Source organism: Ctenocephalides felis, unplaced genomic scaffold, assembly GCF_003426905.1.
Source record: "Ctenocephalides felis isolate EL2017-DRISC unplaced genomic scaffold, ASM342690v1 CF-g0.4_SCAFFOLD_03573, whole genome shotgun sequence".
NCBI lineage: Eukaryota > Metazoa > Arthropoda > Insecta > Siphonaptera > Pulicidae > Ctenocephalides > Ctenocephalides felis.
Genome location: NW_020539727.1, coordinates 24,584,354 through 24,611,059, shown reverse-complemented (window position 1 = coordinate 24,611,059; position 26,706 = coordinate 24,584,354). Strand labels below are relative to the sequence as shown.

Genomic DNA, 26,706 nt, shown 5'->3' with positions numbered 1-26,706 from the left:
ACATTACCATTAAGATTTAATCACCTATAAATATATAAATAATAATTATAATCGTAAATTATTATAATTAAAAAAAACCTATCGCATAAGTGAAAAAAATTTAAAATATCGAAGCTTGATACTTGAATGTACAGTTTAATTGCAATAATAATATTTTCTTCAAAAATCTCTGACAAATGACATATATATATATATAAAAAGAAACGTTTGTTTTTTAGGTTCCATATAGTTAATAATGATAATTATTGATAATAACGAAAAAATCTTATAAATAGTTAGTGTCATGTGTGTAATTGATAATAATTAAAAAAAATAAAATAAAATTACACTTAGATGTGCAGGAAAGAAAAAAGCTGTAGTTTTAAAAAAACCGCCCGGTGGAGTTGTCTCCACCTGAAAAAGTTCATTTCGCAAACAGATATGTTTTATATAGGTAAATGTTTTGGTGGCTAATTAATAAAATAAAAAAAAATGATAATTAATTAATTAATTATTAATTGGTACATGTACGAAGACGACGAAATGAACATAAATATATAACCTTTCTACGTAAGATTTGATTTGTTTGATTAATTAATATTATGAATATTAATAATAATATAAATAATGAATAAAAAAAAACGCCTGATGTTAATTATCATATCTGTACATCTCATTTCTGTGGCCATTGTAATGTTATTTACCAATAAAACTTTATTCAAAAATTATAAGACATATTTATTTAACTTTATATGTCAATGATAAGTTTTTGGGAGTGGTAGGTCTACGCGTTTTGGAGATACGGAGCAAAAGTCCTTTGATATTTTGATCTGTTTGGCTCATTATATATCTAATTATTATATATATATATATATAAAAGAGCATCGTGTTAGTTACAACACTTATAATTTAAGAACGGCTGAACCGATTTAGCTGAAAATTCGCAAGGAGGTATTTAAGAGCCACGAGAAAGATATAGGATTATTTTTATCCTATTTATCTATTTTATATTTCATTCAAATTTAAAATTAATTAATTATAAACTATCCATTCAGTTTATTCAATCTATGATTCATATTTTATCCATGGCATTTACTTTCAATTAACTGTTAACCAGTGTTTTTGTTTTGTTTTGTTACAAATATATTAATATAATTTTTTTATTTAATTATTACGAACTGGCAAATTAATTAATTCTTAATAATAGCAAGCAATGCCACATGGACGATGGAGAAATTTATTTCTTGAACATGGGAATGTACTTATTTATATACTTAGGTATTTATGTTATTTGTTTATACGTATACGTATTTGACGTGTTTTTATCAGCAATAAGTATATTCATTAACAAATTAATAAAAAAAGCATTTTGCAATATAGTTTCCTAAAATTACCACAAAATTTGTAATAAAAATGTAAATAGTTATATATTAATTGTTGTTAATTTATATTTTGTTAAAGCGGAACAAAGTTTGCCGGGTCAGCTAGTATATACTATAAATAATAACAAATTATTAATTATTTAAATGAAATAAATATATTAAGTCAATGTCCGTTCCCAGTTTAACTATTCAATGACACAATTCCGCATTTGTATAATCAATGACTTTGACAGTTGTCAAAATGGCGTGCAAAAAACCGCGAACAATTTAAAAGAAAAATAAAGAAATACTATAAGGAAATTGAAGACAAAAAAGACTAAAGAGTTATATATAAAGATATTTTAATTATAATAAATATTATACTAATGAAATAGTCAAAAAAAAATGAAGCAATACACATGTCGCTTGGTCTGCAGGCAGATTTAATTTAATAAATATATAAATAATAATGAAGTATTAAATGATAATATAAATATAGTAAAATACGTGAAATAATAAATAATTACCTACAAAAATTAAATAATTCTTCAGCAACTGTTACAACTGTTAAACGAGGTGTCAAAAATTAAATTTTAATTTCGAACAAAAGATCTGCAATAAGATTTAATTAACTATCTATATAAATAATAATGAATTATTAAGTTATATTTAAAATGGAATAAACATTCAAATAAAAATAATGTATAAATAAAATGTTACAACTGTCAAACAAAGTGTCAGTTAATAAATGTCAAACGAATGGTCTGCAAGCAGATTTATAAATATATAAATAATAATGAATTATTAAATGATAATATAAATATATGAAAATACGTGAAATAATAAATAATTACCTACAAAAATTAAATAAACATGTAAGTAAACATTGTCAGCAACTGTCACAACTGTCACACTAGGTGTCAGTTAATAAATGTCAAACGAATGGTCCGCAGTCAGATTTAATTTAATAGATATATAAATAATAATGAAGTATTAAATGATAATATAAATAAAGTAAAACACGAGAAATAATAAATAATTACGTAAAATAATGAAATAAACATGTAAATAAACATTGCCAACAACTGTCACAACTGTCAAACATGTGTCAAAAGAGGTGTCATTTAATAAATGTCAAACAAATAGTCTGCAGGCAGATTTAATTTAATAAATATATAAATAATATTGAATTAATTATAATATTGCAAATTTAATAAGCATTTTAACAAAATAAATAAATATTTATATAAATAAAGTCGAAACTGTCAACCAAATAATGTTTTACCAATCCACCACAAAGCGCTGCAATCGCCATATTTTTCTCTCCTATCCTCCTATCGCCTCGCTCTGTCCCTGTGGCGTGTGTGTGGTATGTGCGTCAGAACAGAATAAAAATCACAAAATTCAACAAAAAAGTGATTTAAAAGTGCAAAAATCCATTACTAAACAAACTAAAACAACCACAAAATATTTCTATTACATCCTAGTTCTATTAATGTGTCGATCAGTGCCCCCCGCATGCGGCAGAATGGACAAGATTTTTTGGTGATTACTATTTTGAATTCAAGGTAAAAAGATTCACGTAATGGAGTAAATAATAATATTTATGAGGGATTTAGTGCGCAGTTTGATAAAGTAATGGTTATTGATAATTGTAAGGGAGTTTTTAGTTTTTGTTTGGATGTGGAGTGTTTTTGTTTGGGTACGTGGGATGTTTAACCCCCAAAATGGTAAAAGTTTTATTTTGCAGGTTTTTGGTTACAATTAATGTCAGGTTAGGTTAAAATGCATTTGCTTGTGTTACTTATAGTAATACAAGTTAATTCTGACACAAACTTTACGAATAAGCCCTGTACTTTCTTCTTCATATTGAAGACTTCTTCAGTCTTGTCGTTTTTACAACATTTATGTTCAAGACTAAATTATTCTTGTTACAAAGTTCTTACACAGTTTGATTTACAAAAAAATTGTTTGGTTATGTGTACATTGTGCAATATGTACTTTGATGTACATTTTTTAACATTCAGGCTATTATTATTGAATTATTAAGGACAATAGTGTTGTATAATATTGTAATAAGTTATTTTACATATATAAATATTTTAAATTAATTTTTAGATTAATCATAAAACTAAGTTTGAATCTTTGCAGGTTTTCTCTTTATTTGCTCTACTATGAGATATATAAATTTGCATTGCAGCTTCAGCATCTTTTATAGAACTGTGTTCACCTTTTTGAATGTCAACACCTAAATTTAGCCAATTTTCTCAAACCTGGGCTCCTTCCGCCAGCCAAACTTCTGAATGGCTTATATTTTGATGCATCTCTAACTCGTTTTCTTGGATGGTTTATTAGTAAAGCGTCAAGATCATGGTGCAAGGCGTGACCGACAAGAATTTTTCCCTGTAATATTGAAGCAACTTCTTTTGCTAAAGTATCAAATTTTGAAGCATTCTTCAAGTCACTTGGTCTATAAACACCACTCACACTTGTTCTATAATCAACTACTTCTTCACGAGGTGCAACAAATTTATCATAAATGCAATCATCATGATCAAAGGTTGATTTCTTTTATCTTGTTTTTTGTCTGATGTTAATCCTTGGCTTGTAGATGTTGAATTTTCACTGGTATCTGTTGTATTTGCTGTTTGATTCATTTGTACGAGTCTTTCTAGTTTTCTAGATCTTCAGAACTCTTTCTGTTTTTTCGGAATTATCTTTGTGTGAATCTTTAGTTAAGCTTTACGTTGAAAGAAAAGCTTTCCAATTAGCTCCTATCTCATTTCTCGATAATTTAGTCTTTTGAGTAGCATCTTTTGTCTGAGATTTAGATTTCTTTCCTCTTTCACGTTTACCTTTAGGAGCAGATGTGGATTGCATTTTTACCTTTAATAAATTCTCCAAAAATACGTTATAAATATATAAAAAATAGCCTTTGTAAACAAATCTTTTATTGTTGAGAATACACTCGAACTGAACATAGGATCTTAACATAAATATATATAGTAAAACACTGCTTTTCAATAAAAAAAATATAATATGCTAATAACATGCTATAACATATTAACATGCAGCAAAAGTATAAATATTTACATGGACATTGCCATCAATAAAATATTGTGAATTTTATATCGAATGGAAATACAGCTACTGAGTTGTTTTTTCCAACATGCCAATGTAGTTTACAATGTCCCCGACTATTGTAAATTCATCAAATTTATTGAATGTCCTTTACTGGACAGTTGTAAATAAAAAAGATAATAAAAAAAAAGAGTGCGCGTAAGGATCACACGCGATTGAAGTAAAACTTATTTGCTACTGTATAAAGTAGCAAATTTAAGTTGAGTAAGAATAAATACATCATATAAAAATTTTGAATAATGTTTTTTAGTAATATGGTAACACTCGTGATGCACACATTTATTAGTGTCTTCAATCATTATACACATTTATATAATGATAAGTTATAAATTATATATTTATGATTGCATTAAAAATATGTATAATATTTACAAACAATAATGTAATCAAAGTCGTACTTGAAATATGACATGATCGTTTTAAAGTAATTGCTGATTAATAAATTCTATAATATTCATTCACACAGTGGATTATGTTAAACAACGCCTAAACAAATATTGTTTTTGCAAATTAACTCATCCTGTAACAATTGTGTTTGAAGAACTTCATGTAATTAAAATTAACATACATTCATTTACTGTTTGTATTCTTTTTTACTTTTTCGCTGACTATATAATCTCATTCCTTGAACACCTGTAATATCCGTCTTGCCTAACAAATTGAAGCCATACTTTTATATTTGTTTTATTTATCAAGCCCTACACATAGCTTGATCTATGAATCATTTGCTTTTTTATGTGAACGTTAATGCAATGATCATCATCAATATTACGAGGTAATAAATTGACCATATTATTAACGTCAACAGGCACATTTATAATTTGTCCAAATATTTCAAATTGTCCATTTGCATGTCGCAATCGTCTAATTTGCATGGAACACAACCTAGTTGAAATTAACCTTTCAGATACAGTATCTAGTTTAGGTAGATAATTTGGTATAGGTGGAAATACAAAGTAGTTAAATTTGCACAAAGTGGGAATTTTACCCGAATTTAATGCCTTTCGACAAGTTTGACATCCAACCTGATTCAAAAAACATTATTAAGAATTTGTTTTTGAGCATCATTTGATATTTCTAAGCCACTTTGAAGCCAAAGTCGATCACGTCGTTTCATTATTTATTTGCGATCATTTGCACTACAATTATTTATAGGGGACGGGATAAAATATTCTTCCGATCCTGACATTTTTATTAACTCACGAATTATACTGCTAGCCCATGTCGCGCCTAAAGAAGTTTTACTTCAAAAATGTAAATTGCAACGTTCAAATCAGAATCTCGTGTGCATTCGATATTGAATTAGGTGCCCCACAAAAAGGCAGATTTACATGAAATGCCTAAAACTTGCTGAATAAATACATAAGTGTAGAAGAACTCATTTTATCTTTAATGTGCATTTATATGATACTTATTTATCCTTTATCTGTATATATTTTATAAGAAAATCTTAATGAGTTTTATTCTAGGATGTTATCGAGTTTAAGCAAGATGTAAACAAGTATGTTTATTTGATTAAGAATATGGAAAATAAATTTTGAATGCAATCCGTCAATCCTACTACAATTCAAACATATTTGATAAGAAATAAATGCTTTAATTTAAATTAGTAGTTCTACGAAAGGACAAAGTATATATATATATAATTTTCTTTTTTCAGACCGTTTCAGTGAGTCGCCAACACCAAAATGGCAGAGATAGCTCTGGCCGCCGACAACGCCTTCAGCACCCCTGCCAACATCGTCAAAGAGGGATTCCTCTACAAAAGAGGCGAACACATCAGGAACTGGAGATCGAGATACTTCATTCTGTTTGACGATGGAAACCTGGTCGGATTCAAAAACAGGCCTGTCTCGAATTGTCTGGGTGAGCCCCTTAATAAATTCACGGTCAAGGGGTGTCAGATCATGTCCCAGGACAGACCGAAGCCCTACACATTCGTGATAAGGGGCCTGCAGTGGACGCAGGTCATTGAGAGGACATTCCATGTGGAGAGCGATGTGGTGAGTAGATAAAGATAGTTGACTTGAATTCCTGAAAGAGATGTTTATAGGGCAACTTTTCGAGTCATTCTGAGTCGTTTGATACTAAAATCAGAACACGTAAGGGTTTTACAGACTTTTTGAGGGCTTTGCAAACTTTTTAGGAGCTTTATAGATTTTTTGAGGGCTTTGCAAACTTTTTAGGAGCTTTACAGATTTTTTGACGGCTTTGCACATTTTTTACGAGCCTTACCAAATTTTTTGAGAGCTGGAGCGCATTCCATAAATACTAAAGTATATTTAATTAAAACTCAATAATTGACTAATTTACAATGATTTATTAGACATTGATTTAGAATATTATTTTCTATACATACTTTTGTTTCTATATTATTAATGTCATGGCACGCTATAATCTAACTTGAAGCAAGTTTGCTCCAAGAGCTTTAATTATTTTACAAGCTTCAGACTTTGTTAGGGCTTTATAGACTTTTTGAGCAAACTTTTTACGACCCTTACACAATTGTTTGAGGTCTTTGCACATTTTTACGAGCCTTAAACAGTTTTTTGAGGGCTGTAAATATTTTTTAAGGGTCCTGCATATTTTTTTGTAAGATTTTTACATATTTCTTTGTAAGATTTTTACATAATTTTCAGTCTAACACAATTTTTAGGACTTGTACAATTTTTAAGAGTCTTGCACAATTTTTAAGTCTTACAGTTCCTTTTAAAGGCTTTTTACGGTTCATTTTACAGTTTTTTTAAGAGTCCTACAGACAGTTTTTTCTTTTAGAGTCCAATAGAATTTTTTTTCAAGAGTAGTCGAGGATTTTTTTTCAAGGGTCCTCCAGGTTTTTATTCCCAGAGTCCTCCAGGTTTTTTTTTCTTACCCAATTTTTTGAGAGCTTTAATTATTTTTTAAGCTTCAGACTGTTTTGAGGGCTTCATAGACATTTTGAGCGCTTTGCAAACTTTTTAGGAGCTTTAATGATTTTTATATAGCTTTGCACATTTTTTAGGAGCTTTACATATTTTTTGAGGGATTTGCACATTTTTTACGACCCTTACCCAATTTTTTGAGAGCTTTCATTATTTTTTAAGCTTCAGACTTTTTGAGGGCTTTACTCATTTTTTGAGCGCTTTGCAAACTTTTTAGGATTTTTTGATGGCTTTGCACATTTTTTATAAGTTTTACATATTTTTTGAGGGTTTTTGCACATTTTTTACGAACCTTACACAATTTTTTGAGGTCTTTGCGCATTTTTTACGAGCCTTAAACAATTTTTTGAGGGCTGTAAATAATTTTTAAGGGTCCTGCAGATTCTTTTTAAGAGTTGTACATATTTTTTTGTAAGATTTTCACATAGTTTTTCAGTCTAACACAATTTTTAGGACTAATAATTTTTAAGAGTCTTGCACAATTTTTAAGTAATACAGTTTTTTTAAAAGGCTTTTTACGGCTCATTTTACAGTTTTTTTTTAAGAGTCCTACAGGTTTTTTTTTCTCAAGAGTAGTCCTACAGTTTTTTTTCTTTTAGCCCCTACAGATTTTTTTCATGAGTCCTCCAGGTTTTAGTTTTTCAAGAGTCCTCTGCTTATTTTTTCAAGAGTCCTCTGCTTACATTTTTTAAGAGTCCTCTGCTTACATTTTTTAAGAGTCCTCCGCCTACCATTTTTTAAGTCCTCCGCCTACCATTTTTCAAGAGTCCGCTGCTTACATTTTTCAAGAGTCCGCTGCTTACATTTTTCAAGAGTCCGCTGCTTACATTTTTCAAGAGTCCGCTGCTTACATTTTTCAAGAGTCCGCTGCTTACATTTTTCAAGAGTCCTGCTTACTTTTCAAGAGTCCTGCTTACTTTTCAAGAGTCCTGCTTACTTTTCAAGAGTCCTGCTTACTTTTCAAGAGTCCTGCTTACTTTTCAAGAGTCCTGCTTACTTTTCAAGAGTCCTGCTTACTTTTCAAGAGTCCTGCTTACTTTTCAAGAGTCCTGCTTACTTTTCAAGAGTCCTCTGCTTACTTTTCAAGAGTCCTCTGCTTACTTTTCAAGAGTCCTCTGCTTACTTTTCAAGAGTCCTCTGCTTACTTTTCAAGAGTCCTGCTTACTTTTCAAGAGTCCTGCTTACTTTTCAAGAGTCCTCTGCTTACTTTTCAAGAGTCCTCTGCTTACTTTTTAAGAGTCCTCTGCTTACTTTTTAAGAGCCCTGCTTACTTTTCAAGAGCCCTGCTTACTTTTCAAGAGCCCTGCTTACTTTTCAAGAGCCCTGCTTACTTTCTTAAGAGTCCTGCCTACTTGTAAGAGTCCTGTCTACCTCTTTAAGAGCCCTGCTTACTTTCATAAGAGCCCTGCTTGCTTTCTTAAGAGCCCTGCTTACTTTTTCAAGAGCGTCCTATTTTTGCAATTTTGGTGTCAAACGATTCAGAATGACTTAAACACTCCTAAAATTAGGTAGCAAGTTGAATATTTTTGGCAAAATTAGTATTATTCAATAAAATGCATCCTGAATTTGTAAGCATCATTATATATTTATTATTATCTTGTCATTCGACAATAAAAATAAGATAGTGTTCATAGTATTCTAGATATTGCAAATATGGGCACGTTAATTAGTAAAAATTTACTTATCAGGAGATTTAGTATATTGTTTATGCCAGAATTTTATATCTGCTTGGAGTACGCAATGGTCATAGTAAGATAATCTTGAAATAGTACAAATATTTATAAAAAAAACCTGACATTGTTTGAAATTGACATCAATTGTCAATTCAGTTTTTATATTTTTGTACTTTTTATACAATGGTAATGGTATACCAGAATAATTCAGGTTTTACTTTCCAGTATTTTTGTGTGCTAATTTCTGTGTCTTCTCTATTTTTTCAGGAACGCCAAGGATGGATGGAAGCAATTCGTTATGTTTCAAATCGTCTGGCAAATTCTGAGGATTCACAAAGTCTGAATGATGATGTCGATATGGCAGCTGAGGTTGCTGAAGATGAGTTATCGGCCAAATTTTCGTTGCAGGGTACATCAACAGGCAAATTCAGTGGAAAGAAGAAAGTTGTAAGTGTCATTGTAGATCATAAAGTTTATTTTTTACGTTCGCCAACAAAGTTAAACGTTATTAATGGCAGACGTAGAACCTTGTGATAAAGATTCAAGTTGTCTGAAGACGTTCTGAGTTGTCTGAGAACGTTCCGAGTTGTCTGAGAGCGTTTAAAGTTGTCTGACGAAGTCCCAGGACGTCCGACAAAGTCCCAGGACGTCTGAGGAAGTCCCAGGACGTCTGACGGAGTCCCAGGACGTCTGACGGAGTCCCAGGACGTCTGACGAAGTCCCAGGACGTCCGACGGAGTCCCAGGACGTCCGACGGAGTCCCAGGACGTCCGACGGAGTCCCAGGACGTCTGAGGAAGTCCCAGGACGTCTGAGGAAGTCCCAGGACGTCTGAGGAAGTCCCAGGACGTCTGAGGAAGTCCCAGGACGTCTGAGGAAGTCCCAGGACGTCTGAGGAAGTCCCAGGACGTCTGAGGAAGTCCCAGGACGTCTGAGGAAGTCCCAGGACGTCTGAGGAAGTCCCAGGACGTCTGAGGAAGTCCCAGGACGTCTGAGGAAGTCCCAGGACGTCTGAGGAAGTCCCAGGACGTCTGAGGAAGTCCCAGGACGTCTGAGGAAGTCCCAGGACGTCTGAGGAAGTCCCAGGACGTCTGAGGATGTCCCAGGACGTCTGAGGATGTCCCAGGACGTCTGAGGATGTCCCAGGACGTCTGAGGATGTCCCAGGACGTCTGAGGATGTCCCAGGACGTCTGAGGATGTCCCAGGACGTCTGAGAAAGTCCCAGGACGTCCGACGAAGTCCCAGGACGTCCGACGAAGTCCCAGGACGTCCGACGAAGTCCCAGGACGTCCGACGAAGTCCCAGGACGTCTGACGGAGTCCCAGGACGTCCGACGACTTTTTGGACTGTCTGGCGACTTTTTGGACTGTCTGGCGACTTTTTGGACTGCCTGACGACTTTTTGGACTGCCTGACGACTTTTTGGACTGCCTGACGACTTTTTGGACTGCCTGACGACTTTTTGGACTGCCTGACGACTTTTTGGACTGCTTGACTAATTTTTTGACTGTCTGACGACTTTTTTGACTGCCTGACTAATTTTTTGACTGCCTGACTAATTTTTTGACTGTCTGATGACTTTTTTGACTGTCTGGCGACTTTTTGGACTGTCTGGCGACTTTTTGGACTGTCTGGCGACTTTTTGGACTGTCCGGCGACTTTTTGGACTGTCTGACTAATTTTTGGACTGTCTGACTACTTTTTGGACTGTCTGACTACTTTTTGGACTGTCTGACTACTTTTTGGACTGTCTGACTACTTTTTTGACTGTCTGACTACTTTTTTGACTGCCTGACTACTTTTTTGACTGCCTGACTACTTTTTTGACTGCCTGACTACTTTTTTGGACTGCCTGACTACTTTTTTGGACTGCCTGACGACTGTCTGACTAATTTTTGGACTGTCTGACTAATTTTTGGACTGTCTGACTAATTTTTGGACTGTCTGACTAATTTTTGGACTGTCTGACTAATTTTTGGACTGTCTGACTAATTTTTGGACTGTCTGACAACTTTTTGGACTGTCTGACAACTTTTTGGACTGTCTGACTAATTTTTGGACCGTCTGACTAATTTTTGGACCGTCTGACTAATTTTTGGACCGTCTGACTAATTTTTGGACCGTCTGGCGACTTTTTGGACCGTCTGACTAATTTTTGGACTGTCTGACTAATTTTTGGACTGTCTGACTAATTTTTGGACTGTCTGACTAATTTTTGGACTGTCTGACTAATTTTTGGACTGTCTGACTAATTTTTGGACTGTCTGACTAATTTTTGGACTGTCTGACTAATTTTTGGACTGTCTGACTAATTTTTGGACTGTCTGACTAATTTTTGGACTGTCTGACTAATTTTTGGACTGTCTGACTAATTTTTGGACTGTCTGACTAATTTTTGGACTGTCTGACGACTTTTTGGACTGTCTGAAAACTTTGTACAATGTCTACAAATGTTTCGCACAGTCTGAAGATGTTTATGTATGAATCTATCTAAACACATTTTGGACTATCTGAAAACTTTGTAGGCTGCCTGAAAACATAAATCTAACTCTTGATTTACAAGTGATGTAGTTCTTCCTGAAAAAAAGAAACCTTCTTAAAAGTAATTACTACACTGACTACATGTATATCATCATTGACTTATTGTCTTTTTTCCTCAGACTTTGGAGAATTTCGAGTTCCTGAAAGTTTTAGGCAAAGGCACCTTTGGAAAGGTAATTCTGTGCAGAGAAAAAGCAACACAACATTTGTATGCTATCAAAATTCTCAAGAAAGAAGTCATCATACAAAAAGATGAAGTAGAGCACACTTTAACAGAGAATAGAGTGCTGAGGACGACAAAACATCCATTTTTAATTGTAAGTAGTAGAAAAAAAATTCACCCAAGATTGTGTTTTATGTTTTTATTTCTATTGCAGTCTTTGAAATATTCTTTCCAAACTCCTAATCGATTGTGTTTTGTTATGGAGTATGTAAACGGTGGTGAATTATTCTTTCATCTGAGCAGAGATAGAATCTTCTCCGAAGAGAGGACGAGGTTCTATGGAGCTGAAATTATATCAGCCCTTGGATATCTACATTCTCAGGTAAATAAATAAAAATATCCTAATACATATTTGGATACTCATCAGATGTCTCTCTATGATTTTTCTTTCAGGGTATCATTTATAGAGATCTGAAACTGGAAAACCTTCTCCTGGACAAAGACGGTCATATCAAAATTGCAGATTTCGGTCTTTGCAAGGAGGACATAACTTATGGGCGGACGACAAAGACGTTTTGTGGAACGCCCGAATATTTAGCACCAGAAGTACTGGAAGACAATGATTACGGCAGGGCCGTAGATTGGTGGGGCGTCGGTGTGGTCATGTACGAAATGGTAAGTGATAACTGATAACCAGAAAGTGTTGCAATACTTTTCCATGTATAAAACTTGGCAGTTCTTTTTTTTTTGGTGATTAAGTTTGGTAATTTATGACTAGATTTGGCAATTTCTGATAAAAATTCATATTTCTGAACTATTTTTCAAAACATATGACTAGATTTTGAAAGCACTTGTTAGATTTTGCAATTTCTGAATAAATTTTAAATTTTTCCAACCGGATTTTACAATTTCTAACTAGATGTTGTCATTTCCAACAGGATTTTGTCAATTCAAATTGGATTGTGCAATTCCTAACTAGAGTTTGCCTTTTTTAACTAAATTTTGCAATGTTTAAGTGAATTCTGCAATTTCTTACTAGCTTTTGCTGGATTTGCCATGTCTAACTTGGTTTTTCAATTTCCAACTAGTTTTTTACATTTCCAACTGGATTCTGCCATTCTTGACTAGATTTTGCCATTTTTAACTAAATTTTGAAATTTTTAACTGAATACTACAATTTCTGACCAGCTTTTGCTATTTTCTAGTTAGGATTTGTCATGTCTAACTTGATTTTTCATTTTCCAACTAGATTTTAACATTTCCAACTGAGTTCTGCAATTCTTAACTGCATTTTGGCATTTTTAACTAAATTTTGAAATTTTTAACTGAATTCTGCAATTTCTGACCAGCTTTTGCTTTTTTCTAACATTTTGCCTAACTTGATTTTTCAATTTCCAACTAGATTTTTCAATTTCCAACTAGATTTTGCCATTTCCAACTAGATTCTGCAATTCTTAACTAGATTTTGTCATTTCTAATTAAATTTTGAAATTTTTAACTGAATTCTGGAATTTCTTACCAGCTTTTGCTATTTTCTAGTTAGGATTTGTCATGTTCAACTTGATTTTACAATTCTCAACTAGATTTTAACATTTCCAACTGATTTCTGCAATTCTTAAGTAGATTTTGTCATTTTTAATTCTATCTTGCAATTTTTAACAGAATTTTGCAATTTTTAAGTGAATTCTGCAATTTCTTACCAGGTTTTGCTATTTTCTAGTTAGGAATTTGTCAAGTCTAACTTAAACTTTCGATTTCCAACTAGGTGTTGCTATTTCCAACTGGATTTTGTTGTTTCCAACTGGATTCTGCAATTCTTAACTAGATTTTGTTATTTTTAACTAAATTTTGAAATTTTTAACTGAATTCTGCACTTTCTGACCAGATTTTGCTATTTTCTAGTTAGGATTTGCCATGTTTAACTTGATTTTTTAATTTCTAACTGGATTTTGCCGTTTCCAACTGGATTCTGCAATTCCTAACTAGATTTTGTCATTTTTAACTATACCTTGCAATGTTTAACTAAATTTTGAAATTTTTAACTGAATTCTGCAATTTCTGACAAGCTTTTGCTATTTTCTAGTCAGAATTTGCCATGTCTAACTTGATTTTTCAATTTCCAACTAGATTTTAACATTTCCAACTGATTTCTGCAATTCTTAACTAGATTTTGTCATTTTTAACTATATCCTGCAATTTTTAATAGAATTTTGCAATTTTCAAGTGAATTCTGCAATTTCTGACCAGCTTTTGCTATTTTCTAGTTAGGATTTGCTGTATTTAATTTGTTTTTTCAATTTCCAACTTGATTTTTTAATTTCCAACTGGATATTGTAGTTTCCAACTGGATTCTGCAAGTCTTAACGAGATTTCGTCATTTTTAACTAAATTTTGAAATTTTCAACTGAATTCTGCAATTTCTGACAAGCTTTTGCTATTTTCTAGTCAGAATTTGCCATGTCTAACTTGATTTTTCAATTTCCAACTAGATTTTGACATTTCTAACTGCATTTTGTCAATTCAAATTGGATTCTGCAATTCTTAACTAGATTTCGCCCTAAATTTTGAAATTTTTAACTGAATTCTGCACTTTCTGACCAGATTTTGCTATTTTTAGTTGGGATTTGCCATGCTTAACTTGATTTTTCAACTTCCAACTATATTTTGACATTTCCAACTGGATTTTGTCGTTTCCAACTGGATTCTGCAATTCTTAACTAGATTTCGCCATTTTTAACCATATTTTGCAATTTTTAACTGAATTTTGCAATTTTTAACTGAATTCTGCAATTTCTTACCAGCTTTTGCTATTTTCTAGTTAGAATTTGCCATGTTTAACTTAATTTTTCAATTTCCAACTGGATTTTGCCATTTCCAACTGGATTCTGCAATTCCTAACTAGATTTTGTCATTTTTAACTATATCTTGCAATTTTTAACAGAATTTTGCAATTTTTCAACTGAATTCTACAATTTCTGACCAGCTTTTGCTATTTTCTAGTTAGGATTTGTCATGTCTAACTTGATTTTTCAATTTCCTACTAGATTTTGCCATTTCCAACTGGATTTTGCCGTTTCCAACTGGATTCTGCAATACCTAAGTAGATTTTGCCATTTTTAATTATATCTTGCAATTTTTAACTGAATTTTGCAATTTCTGACAAGCTTTTGCTATTTTTAACTTGATTTTGTCATTTCTAGCTGTATTATCTCATTTCCATCTAGATTCTAAATTTTGCAGTTTGTGACAACCTTGTGCAATTTTTTAATAGTAATAATAAATCTTATAAATTTTATCTGAATTTTGTCATTTTTGAAACAAATTTATTAAAATGCTTGCTTCATCCAACTATATATATATATATATATATATATATATATATATATATATATATATTTTTATCCTTTATCCTTTATCCAGATGTGCGGCAGGTTACCGTTCTACAACAGAGACCACGACGTCCTGTTCACCTTAATCTTAGTCGAAGAAGTCAAATTTCCCAGGACAATCTCGCCTGAGGCCAAGAGCGTCCTGTCAGGTTTATTAGCCAAAAATCCTGCTGCTCGTTTGGGCGGAGGAGAGAACGATGTCAGGGACATTATGGCCCATCCTTTCTTCAGCTCCATCAATTGGACTGAACTCGAACAGAAACAAGTAATAGAAAGGATAAATGATAAATAATTATAAATAATAGATATTTTTAGTTTATTTGCTGCTTACAAGGAGAACCTCTGAGTTACTCTGGAATTGATAGTTAATTAATTTTTATAATTGAATCACTTTTCTTAGGCCTATATTTTTTATCCTGTTTGGTTAGACCATAGGTTCCCAAACTTGTTTGTGCCGTGGACCCCTTGCGATATTTTTCGTTTTGTCATGGACCCCCTATATTATGGTTTATCCGGGACAGTTCCGGGTTTCCATCTTTTGATCCGGGTTTTTTCAAAATCATTATTTGTCCCGAATTATTGAAAAGTATAGGTTTAAATCTTAATTAAAATTTCTTTTTTCTTAATTAAAATTAAATTACAATTACTTATCAAATTAATTATGTGAATTGATGTATTTTTTTTCTCTTGTAAAACGCTATGAATGAGAAAATTGCTGAATACAAAATTCCAAAGGCGAATTTGATTTCATGAAATTAACAAAAAAAAACAAGCAAGCCAAATGTAATTTTTTCAAGTTAATCATAAAGAAAATTGAACAGAGTTTTATAGAAGTCTCAAATGCGAAAAAAACATATAGATTAAAAAATATAAGATATAATATAAAAGCATGGTAAAAGATGATTGTAACATATAATCGAGTTAAAAATCTTACTAAAAGTCTGCAATTGTAATTTGAAAAAAATATTTTTGAACAATATTTTTTTATTGTATTTTTAAATGGTATCTTTTAACTGCGTAACATATATTTGTTATTTATGATACTATTAACTGATCGCCCTATGTTATGATATCGAGGAACAAAATGAATTTAAAATGGACTTTGCTGAGATAAATATCGATGAGATTAGTTTCAAAACTTAAGTAATAAATAGCGGCTTTATAATTATTTTTAATACATTATCAAATTGATCATATGTTATTTTCGAAAATACACTTCACTAACTTAGACTTTTTTAAATTAAGCAAATTTGATTTTTGATTCCCCGTAGGGTAAGTTATACTAATTGCAGAAAAATCGAAAATGAACATTTTTATATATAGTATAATAATTTATGCGAAGGCAGGTCTAGTGGTTTCAGAGATCGAGTGAAAACAGTAAAAAAAAATATCATTTGACGATCAAAAATGATCATTAGACAAATGCATATCAAATTATCAGTTATTTTATAGAGGTTTTAATAATAAGTATGAATTTTGTTGGCATTTCTGTGGGTTCCGTATCAATGTTGATCCGTATTCGATTCCGTATCAATGTTAGACTGGGATGCGGTGCTTACGCGCTACTATATTTTTATACATATACAAAATTTCGAAATATAAAAAATAAATCAAATTTTTCAAAAAAGTCAAATTTTTTCAGAAATTTTAAAATTCTCAGAAATCTCTTTTTTAATGTTTTCAAAAAAAATTAAATATTTTTTAAAAAATTTAATTCACGGTACGGGAAGTTCCAGCAATTTGCCTTAAGGCACGATGCCATGCAACCAGTTACAACATTAATCAAAGGTAGGCAAAGGTAGGCCCAGCGGTTTCGGAGATACATAGCTAAATGTTAAAAAAAATAGCAGTTTTTGAGAGAACTAAGCGTCTGATTTAAATGATTCAAAGACTTTCTGCTTGTTTTAACATTGCTTTCAAAAAAAGTTCAAAATTTTCAGAAAAATTAAAAGTACATATAAAAAATTTTCGAAATATAAAAAATAAATCAAATTTTTCAAAAAAGTCAAATTTTTTCAGAAATTTGAAATTCTCAGAAATCTCTTTTTTAATGTTTTCAATAAAACTTAAATATTTTGAAAAAAAATTAATTCACAGTACGGGAAGTTTCAGCAATTTGCCTTAAGGCACCATGCCATGCAACCAGTTACAACATTAATCCACGAGGAACAACTGACGGTAGAACTGCTATAATAATCAGCAGCATCATTAAGCACTACCAAATCTATAACATTTGTCAGTAAACATTTCATAAAAGCAACTTTCTTCAATAACCAATCCAGAAATAAACTACATCTGTAATTTACTGTCCACCAAAGCACAAAATTACCTGTGGAATTTAAATATCTAAAAGTTTAGTTCAAAACACTTGAGTCCAAATTCGTTGCTGAAGGGACTAAAATTCAAATAAAATTTTGTTTATCGAATCCAAATAAGTGGTATCTATATCATACTTCGTTAAATTGCCATTTAAACCTCTACATTTGGTATTTATAAATTCTAAGGGCAAAAATCTTACCAAAATTAAGCTTTTCAACAGCCAGCGTGTAGTGTAACCACAACTCGAATGCCTACATGTTACAACTTACACACTTTATATAAATATGTAATGTTTTTCTTTACTTTTTGAATCAGTTCCTAATATTGCCAACTATATTAAAGGATTTATTGTAAATCTATATATTATATTATCGTTAAACGTATATAAATAGATTTTATCATGATGTGTTGTAATCCACTGCTGTGGACCCCCATTTTCATTTCGTGGACCCCCAAATTTTGTTTTTGCCGCCGTGGACCCCTTGAAAGTTGCCATGGACCCCTGGGGGTCCATATGGACCACTTTGGGAATCACTGGGTTAGACTATCAAAATCCTAGAAAAATAAACCAGAGGTTTTCCTTGTTAGAGAAAGCACCATATTTTTATACTTGATCATGACTTGAACTAGAAGTATTCATCAGGATACCAAATTGGAAGTATTAAAATTAATTCTAATTTTAATTATTTATAGATTATGCCCCCCTTCAAGCCCCAAGTGACCTCAGACACTGATACGAGGTACTTTGATTCTGAGTTTACGGGAGAGAGTGTGGAACTGACACCTCCTGAACAACCGGGACCCCTTGGGGCTATTCAGGAGGAACCCTATTTTCAACAGGTAATTATAATTTATATATATATATATATATATATATATACACTAGCTGGCCCGGCAAATATTGTCTAGATGTTAAAAAAAATTCTAGAAAAATCTAATATATAAAGTTTTCATAATAATCATAATAAGATTAAGGAATATTAAAAAATACTAATAAGATAAGTTAGTTTGAAGGATTTTTCTGAAAATACCGGAAATGGTTTAGAATATAATTCCAATTCTAACTGAAATTCTAAAGTTTTCACGTATTTACTTGAAATAAATATTAACTTTGCAAATCAGTTTATAGATTTCTTAGAAACATTAGATAAGAACATATAATTATAATTGCCTAATTGCTTAATTAGGTTTTGTTTATTTACTTTTTATGTAAACATATATAAACCTCGACATCCAATTTGTAAACTTTTATATTTTGTCTATAAAATATGAATAATGAACAACGTTTAGAATAATCTATTTTAAATCATTTAATATTCCTCGAATTTTATTATGGCACAACGTCTACACCACTAGTGTTTCAAATATTTACTTACTCAATTTCATTTTTTTTAAAAAGTTGTAATTTAATAAAAAAAATTAATAATAAAAATCAAGTGTAAAACAAGCTTTACACCGCTAAAGCCGGCATCACACTCTACAGACGCCATGTAAAGTCATAATCAACGGTTATATACAAAATGTCAAGTGTTGATACGGCCTTAGGCTAAAGCGTGTAGCACACTATGCAATTTAAATAAAATTTTATTTTATTTAAATTGTATTTTTCTAACTTAATCATATGTCAATTCAAACTATATTATTATAATTATATATATACTAGATGACCCGACAGAGGTTGTCCTGTACCCGCATCTACATTTTTTTAATATCCTATACTAATATTTACCGTTCAGTTAAAAATAATAATTATTGTTTTTCGAATTACTATTTACACCAATATATGAGTGATGTTAAATGTAGAACTGCTTCAAATAAAATTATGATTCTCAATTCCCACAGTTAAACATTATCCCTTTAAAAAATACTTTATTGTTCAATAAAATTGTATATTAAAAATTATACACTGCAATTTATAGAACAAATTTATTTCCAATAGCTCAATTTATTTTAATGCCAAGGGTTATACAATATTTTTAGTCATACCTGTAGATGTGGATGTATAAATGAATGATTTTTTGTTTATTCACGACTAAAACATTGATTTTTCAAATTTATCACACAAAAATCATCGTCTGCCTTTGTGATTTATAGCATAAGATATACGTATTGGAAGTTGAAGTCTTTTAAAAGGTATAACAAATTCAGAAAGAATTAATATTTAGTATCTGCTTTGTCACCTTGGATTTTTTCACTTAAAATAATTGCTTCAATAATGTTGCCTATAATTTTTATAATTTCGTAGCATATTTTAACTGGCTTTTAGTAATTTTAATAACTAAATTACATTTTTCTCACTAATAATTCAATATACATTGATACTTAAATTCATATTTGAAGTGAATTAATTTGTCAAATCCTGTTCACATGTGCTCTATTCAACCTACGATCAACAAAGTTATTGCAGTAAATGGAGAGGAAAAAAGCGTGTGCTCTGTAATTTTTTTACTGTGCTCCAATTTGCTTGATATTTTGGAAATAGGTTAATCTTAATCTTAAGTTCAGAAGTGAAAACAATTTGCACTCCGTCACCACCACCGGCATTAATTGGATTATAACTCTTTTAATTCTGATTTTATCAGAACTTGTAATACATTATTTTAAAGGTAATTAAATGACATACAACTTTCTCTATCATAAATTTTACCCTAACTTCTCTTATTTTGAAGCGGCGGAGGGTTAAAGGGCTTGAAAGACACTCTGGTTTACTGCCTTGCACTCTTTATACAATCATAACTCTATCAACATTTGTGTAACAAAAAAAATAGTAAAAAGCAATAATTATTCAGCAAAAGACTTTGAATTTTCATTTATATACCTTTATACGTATCTTTTATTCTTTCAGAGATATAATAATGAGAAATTGGTTGTTTTTTTAAAATGGATTTTTATTTCATAAAATCATGAGTTTTTTTTGAAAATCGTTTGTACTAAAGTTGTGGTATTTTCCAGAATCCATCAAGATCTCTTAATTAATTTATAATTTCTAATTTTGGTGGAAATGGCACTCATAAACTATTTGACTTAAATGAAAAAAAAAAACATTGTATGCGTCTTTTATCTACATGATAGCTCACTCATTTTACACGCAGAAGTACTCATTTTAAAGCTTGTTTTGAGCACTATAAAACCCCATTTTCATATCTAGCTTAATATTGTACCTAGAACACTTTATAAAACAACGATTTATTAAGATATATTTATTTTTTTTTATTTTTTTCTATTACAGTTCAGTTATCAAGAATTCGCATCGACGATGGGCAGTTCGGCTCAAATTAGCGGTGCGTCTTCGGCAGGAGTCGCCAACATGCAGTAAGTCTGTGATAAATCTCTGACAAACAAATTAAAAACAAAAAAAAAATTATTAATAAAAATACACAAAAACGAATAAATAAAATTTATAAAAAAAATTACATACACACAGACACGTACATTGACACACACGATTGAGAGAAACTACTTAAGGTAATAATAATGATAAAAGATTTTCAATGGGAAGGTGAAAAATTTGGGTCGCGTCGAAATGGCACTATTATGATTATGAGTAAGTTTTATACTTTGGGCATATTGACTGCACTTGGTTTTTGAATTTAAATGAATAATTCCAGTTGTTTATTAATATATTAGGTTGTCAAATATCTCCCTTCCGCTTTTTTGCTCTTGGTTTATAATACAAAAAGGCGGAAGGGAGATATTTGACAACCTAATATATAATAGACTTCTATCAGTCTTCTAATTTATTCTACTAATTTTTAGCAAACGAATTATTTTTTGTTGCATTTTTTTAAGAAGTGGTTTCGTGAAATTTTGGAGTTATTTAAAAAACGTTCTTTCCTCTCTAAATTTCTCTAAAATTTATTTCTGAATTGATTTGATTTTTTCGTGAAAATAAGGTAAATACGTTTCGAGTCTCACAATGAAAGCATTTTGAATAAAAAACTTGTGTAACGCGGAAAAGAAATGAAGAGTATTTAATTAAAAACAAACATTTTATTTAATATAAAACTGAGGGCTATGAGAAAATACATTATAATTATATGAGAATTATTAATATTAATTAATTTTTTTAATTACATATTTTTTATTCTTTTTCACTAATATGAACGTTATTTAAAGTTTTTTTTATTCAATCTGTTTTTTGTGTTTTCAATTACGTATGGATTTACAATAATTTTAAAAACTAAAATAAATACAGCCTGCAGAGACATTTTTTTTAGAAACTCACAAAATAAATGGAGTTGATTCAAAAAATTTCGACAATTCAACAGTGATTTGCTACAGCAACAATTTTTTTGTGCATTTATTTATTATAACTCTTCTACTTTCAAATGACATTCATTTTTTATTTAGTTGAATGTAATAACCTTCTGCAAAACGTCTTTTGATTTTATTTTTTTTTTAATTTTTTTTATAAATTCATAGAACCACTTCGATCCAAACACATACACTTACACATTTACAAACGGAGACATTATTTTTGACCTTTTTGCTGAAAATAATTTACAAAATTTATAAACATCGATGAATTTTTTGGAAAATATATCGATGTTTATGTAATTCGTATTTTTACACTTACACATTCAAAAAACGGAGACATTATTTTTGACCTTTTTGCTGAAAATAATTTACAAAATTTATAAACATCGATGAATTTTTTGGAAAATATATCGATGTTAATGTAATTCTAATTCGTATTTTTACACTTACACATTCAAAAAACGGAGACATTATTTTTGACCTTTTTGCTGAAAATAATTTACAAAATTCATAAACATCGATGAATTTTTTGGAAAATATATCGATGTTAATGTAATTCGTATTATACACTTACACATTCAAAAAACGGAGACATTATTTTTGACCTTTTTGCTGAAAATAATTTACAAAATTTATAAACATCGATAAATTTTTTGGAAAATATATCGATGTTAATGTAATTCGTATTTTTACACTTACACATTCAAAAAACGGAGATATTATTTTTGACCTTTTTGCTGAAAATAATTTACAAAATTTATAAACATCGATAAATTTTTTGTAAAATATATCGATGTTTATGTAATTCGTATTTTTTTATGAAAAAGGTTTACGAATATCACATACAAAAATGAAAATGGGGTTATACTAAAAAAAATATAGATAGTAATTTTAAGTATATATATATATATATATATATATATATATATATATATTATGGTGTGTTCATTTGTATTCGGTAAGGTGTGAATGTGTTTATATTTGCAAGTTAGTGTTCGATAATGATTTTTATAATTTTTACAAGTACTGCAAAATATTAATTATGATTAAACTTTTCGATATATTGGGAAAAATGATTTTTGTTGAGTCTTGCAAGAAAAATCCAGAGATTGAATTTTATATAAAATGTTCTTTTTATATTTTTGTTGTTGGTGGAAATTTGAATGCGAATCGATACAGAAGTTGTAGAAATGAATTAAAAAATGTTGAGAAAATGCTATGCACATATTTATCAAAATATTGGGTAATAGTTTTAGTTTTTATTTATATATATATTTTTTTTTGAAAATGCTATAAACAAAAACTACTGTAGCTTTTCTCATTTATTTTTATTTGAAAGTAAAATGCTTCTGGTTTATAAGGGAAAATAATTTCAAGCAAATGGCTGCCAAAAAATTCTAAATGGCTGCCATAAATTAAATGGCGGACCTTTATATTGCTGTCCCTCTCGCACTCTTTTCTTTTTCGGGTGAGCGAGAGAGACAAAGATACAGTTATTTGAAAATGTATGTAGAAAAGGTATAAAGAAAAACTACTGAAAATTTAAAAAATTAAGTGTGCTAAAATATAATAAATAGGACTATCTCTGTTTGAAATAATTACAGTACACAATTTTAATTTGAACATTCTATTTTATTAAAAAAACACCTGATCGCACAGCAAGTTACTACCAACTAACATAACACTTCTATTTCTATTTTACCGGACAATTGGCCACTAAATTTGCAACCATTTTTTTTTTTTGAAAATGCTATTAACAAAAACTACTGTAGCTTTTCTATTTTTTTTTTAAATTTGAAAGTAAAATGCTTTCGGTTAATAATGGAAAATAATTTCATTCAAATGGCTGCCAAAAATGAAATGGCGGACCTTTATATTGCTGTCCCTCTCGCACTCGTTTCCTTTTTGGGTGAGCGAGAGAGACAAAGATACAATTTTGAAAATGGTATAAACAAAAATTACTGAAAATTTAAAAAATTAATTGTACTAAAATATGATAAATAGGACTATTTCTGTTTGAAATAATTACAGTAAAAAATTTAAATTTAAACATTTTATTTTATTAAGTTACTACCAACCAACATATCATTTCTATTTTATCGGACAATTGGCAACTTTTTTTAGACTCAACAAAATTAATTTTTTTATCTCATAAATTTTTAGATTTTCTTTTCTCAAGTCCCGGTTTTGCAATCTGCGATAATATATTTATAGCGAAATAATTTTTATATCTTATGTGTTTTATATATGTTTTAATCATCTTTTTTTATTTATAAGATTTTATAATAATAAGAGAAATTGATTTTCTTTTTCGTTCTCGAACGTTGAATGAGAAATTGTATATATAAATATATATATTGTCGTAAAGCTTTAAGTCTTATATAATTTTAATTATGATTAGTTTTAATTAGGCCTAAGATGGTTTTAAAATTTTAGGGAATATGGAGAATTTGTACCAAAAATATAAATAATTATATATATATATATATATATATATATATATATATATGTATATATATATATATATATGCATATATATATATATATATATATATATATCAGGGTGGTCCTCAATATGGATATTTTCTAAAACATTTAATATTAATAAAATTAAAAAAAAGGGTTCATAAATGTGGTTAAATATTTACAGATAAATCAGACTTAAAAATCTTAATTTAATATTTAATTCAATTAATTTCAAATCGACGTGTTGGCTTTTTTGTTAACGAAAATATACATAAAAATAAATTTATATATATATATATATATATATATATATATATACTTGGGTACAAATTCTTCTTTATACGTTTATTAATTTTTAACTCGTTTTGTGAGCATATATCTGTACATATTTTAAAAATTTTAACATTTTTTAGATTTAGTCTCTAAGTTTGACATTTTATTATATTATTTTATATATATTAATTAATTAATCAAGTTTTATACAAAATTTTACAAAAAAAAGAAACATCTACATTATATATATATATATATATATATATATATATATATATATATATATATATATATATATATTTATAGTCGTTGCGGCTATTTTTTATAATATTTTATTTTGTACATAAGCATTAATGAATGAAAATTTAGTTTTAAGTTTTATCAACAAAAAAATAAGTTCTTAAAAGGACTATTTAATTTTTAAATTAGTGATGAGAAGAAATTAGATTCATAACACAAGTTCGATATAAGATTTCAAATTTATAACTTAACATGACACAAAAATTGACGATTTGATGCAAAATGATTTTGGCACTCGTTTTTAACCTTATTAGCGCCCGTACTAACGATAGTAAAAAAAATTTAATTGAAATATTTTTGACATTCGCGTTTTAACCATATTAGCCCACTGTACTATTAATAGTATAGAAATTGTAATTGAAACATTTTTGACACTCGTTTTTTAACCCTAAAATGGCTTTGGCAATGTATTAAAAATGTATCCTAGATACATTTTTTCGGAAAATAATTTTCATCTTCTAAATTATTAATTCATCTTCTATTTGTTCAAAATGTTTATTATTTAATTTTGTACAAAATTTTTGAATATACTAAACATTGTCCAACAATATTTTTGAAAAAAAAAGTTATTAAATAATTTGTTACAAAAAAATTGGAGATGTACAAATAAATTTTAACACAGTAGTTTTTATTACAAATTTGATACTGGGCTAATATGTGTTAAATCCTTCACAAAAGCAACTCGGTATACTCGAAAACCGATTTTGAAAAATTCACAAAACTTCTATTTTAACATATTAAAGTCCCTTTTCTATTTTCTTTTTAAGTTTTCCGGGATTTGCCTTTGAGGATTGCTTTCATCCTGTGGATTGCTAAAAAAAGTCCTTTTTAAGGATTAAAAAATCGTTCAAAAAATAATAATTTAATTTGTTTATATTAATAAATGTTTGTGTACGTCCCACGTTTAAAATTTTCTTTTTTGTTGTTATTAATAACGAATGTTAATTTTGTTTGTCGAATTTATGTTTATATTTATATTTATAAAAAAAAACAAACGATGTAATTATTGCAAAGAATGAATGTTAAGTTATTTATATGAATATTATATATATATTATGGATTAAAAAAGATATTTTTATGGATTTGTGTGTTTAAATGATTTTAATTTGTTTATAAATATATATATATATATATATATATATATATACATAGGTTGTCAAATATCTCCCTTCCGCCTTTTTGTATTATAAACCAAGAGCAAAAAAGCGGAAGGGAGATATTTGACAACCTATATATATATATATATATATATATATATATATTTGTAATATTTTTGCAGCCCAACCGTCGAATTAAAAAAAGATTAAATAACAAAATTATTTATTCCATTAAACGTTTCGACACTTGATGTGTGTCATCATTCAGTAATCTAAAAAAACATATAACATAAATACACAGTTGATGATAAATATAAATATATAAAAGGAGGAAATTATACATACCAAACCAGGAAAAACAACAGAAAGAATTATGATGTAAAATTGATTGAACACTAAATTTGTGTAAAATAATAAAATACTATTATGTTAACAAACGAGAAATAGAAGGAGCACATATTGCCCTTATATATTTAATGTTATTGATAGCGGTGCATTGTGGACACTGATCAAGGTTACAAAGCAGTGTAACATTAAATATAGGAGGGCAATATGTGCTCCTTATATTTCTCGTTTGTTAAAATAATAGTATTTTATTATTTTACACAAAAGTGTTCAGTCAATTTTACATCATAATTAATTTTTTCTGTTGTTTTTTCATGGTTTGGTATGTATAATTTCCTCCTTTTATATATTTATATTTATCATCAACTGTGTATTTATGTTACATGTTTTTTTAGATTACTGAATGATGACACACATCAAGTGTCAAAATGCTTAATGGAATAAATTATTTTGTTATTTAATCTTTGTTTTAATTCGGCGAT

At 29.4% G+C, this 26,706-nt stretch overlaps 1 protein-coding gene and 1 pseudogene across 2 annotated transcripts; one reads left to right on the top strand and one right to left on the bottom strand.

Moving 5' to 3' along the window:
• The first annotated feature begins 2,695 nt into the window (after positions 1 to 2,695).
• On the top strand, positions 2,696 to 25,685 carry LOC113389005 (RAC serine/threonine-protein kinase-like). Of its 2 annotated transcripts, XM_026626036.1 has the most exons (10): positions 2,696 to 2,908; positions 6,142 to 6,484; positions 9,343 to 9,522; positions 11,735 to 11,932; positions 11,993 to 12,160; positions 12,232 to 12,453; positions 15,199 to 15,432; positions 18,180 to 18,326; positions 20,716 to 20,798; positions 25,550 to 25,685. In XM_026626036.1, the coding sequence occupies exons 2-10, from the start codon at positions 6,170 to 6,172 to the stop codon at positions 25,596 to 25,598; spliced, it is 1,596 nt and encodes a 531-aa protein (XP_026481821.1). In that variant the 5' UTR covers positions 2,696 to 2,908; positions 6,142 to 6,169; the 3' UTR covers positions 25,599 to 25,685. The 2 variants fall into 2 exon arrangements, with proteins under 2 accessions (XP_026481821.1, XP_026481822.1); XM_026626037.1 differs by lacking the exon at positions 25,550 to 25,685 and having other exon boundaries at positions 20,716 to 21,011.
• Positions 3,464 to 4,220, bottom strand: LOC113389815 (annotated as a pseudogene).
• Positions 25,686 to 26,706: the final 1,021 nt, after the last annotated feature.

What these genes read in the sequence shown, in the direction of transcription:
- LOC113389005 (XM_026626036.1), top strand. Translation starts at nt 6,170, where the DNA reads ATGGCAGAGATAGCTCTGGCCGCCGACAACGCCTTCAGCACCCCTGCC. An exon ending in TTGGATATCTACATTCTCAG is followed by an intron (nt 12,161 to 12,231) that starts GTAAATAAATAA and finishes TTTTTCTTTCAG; the next exon opens with GGTATCATTTATAGAGATCT. An exon ending in GCAGGAGTCGCCAACATGCA is followed by an intron (nt 20,799 to 25,549) that starts GTAAGTCTGTGA and finishes TTTCTTTTTAAG; the next exon opens with TTTTCCGGGATTTGCCTTTG.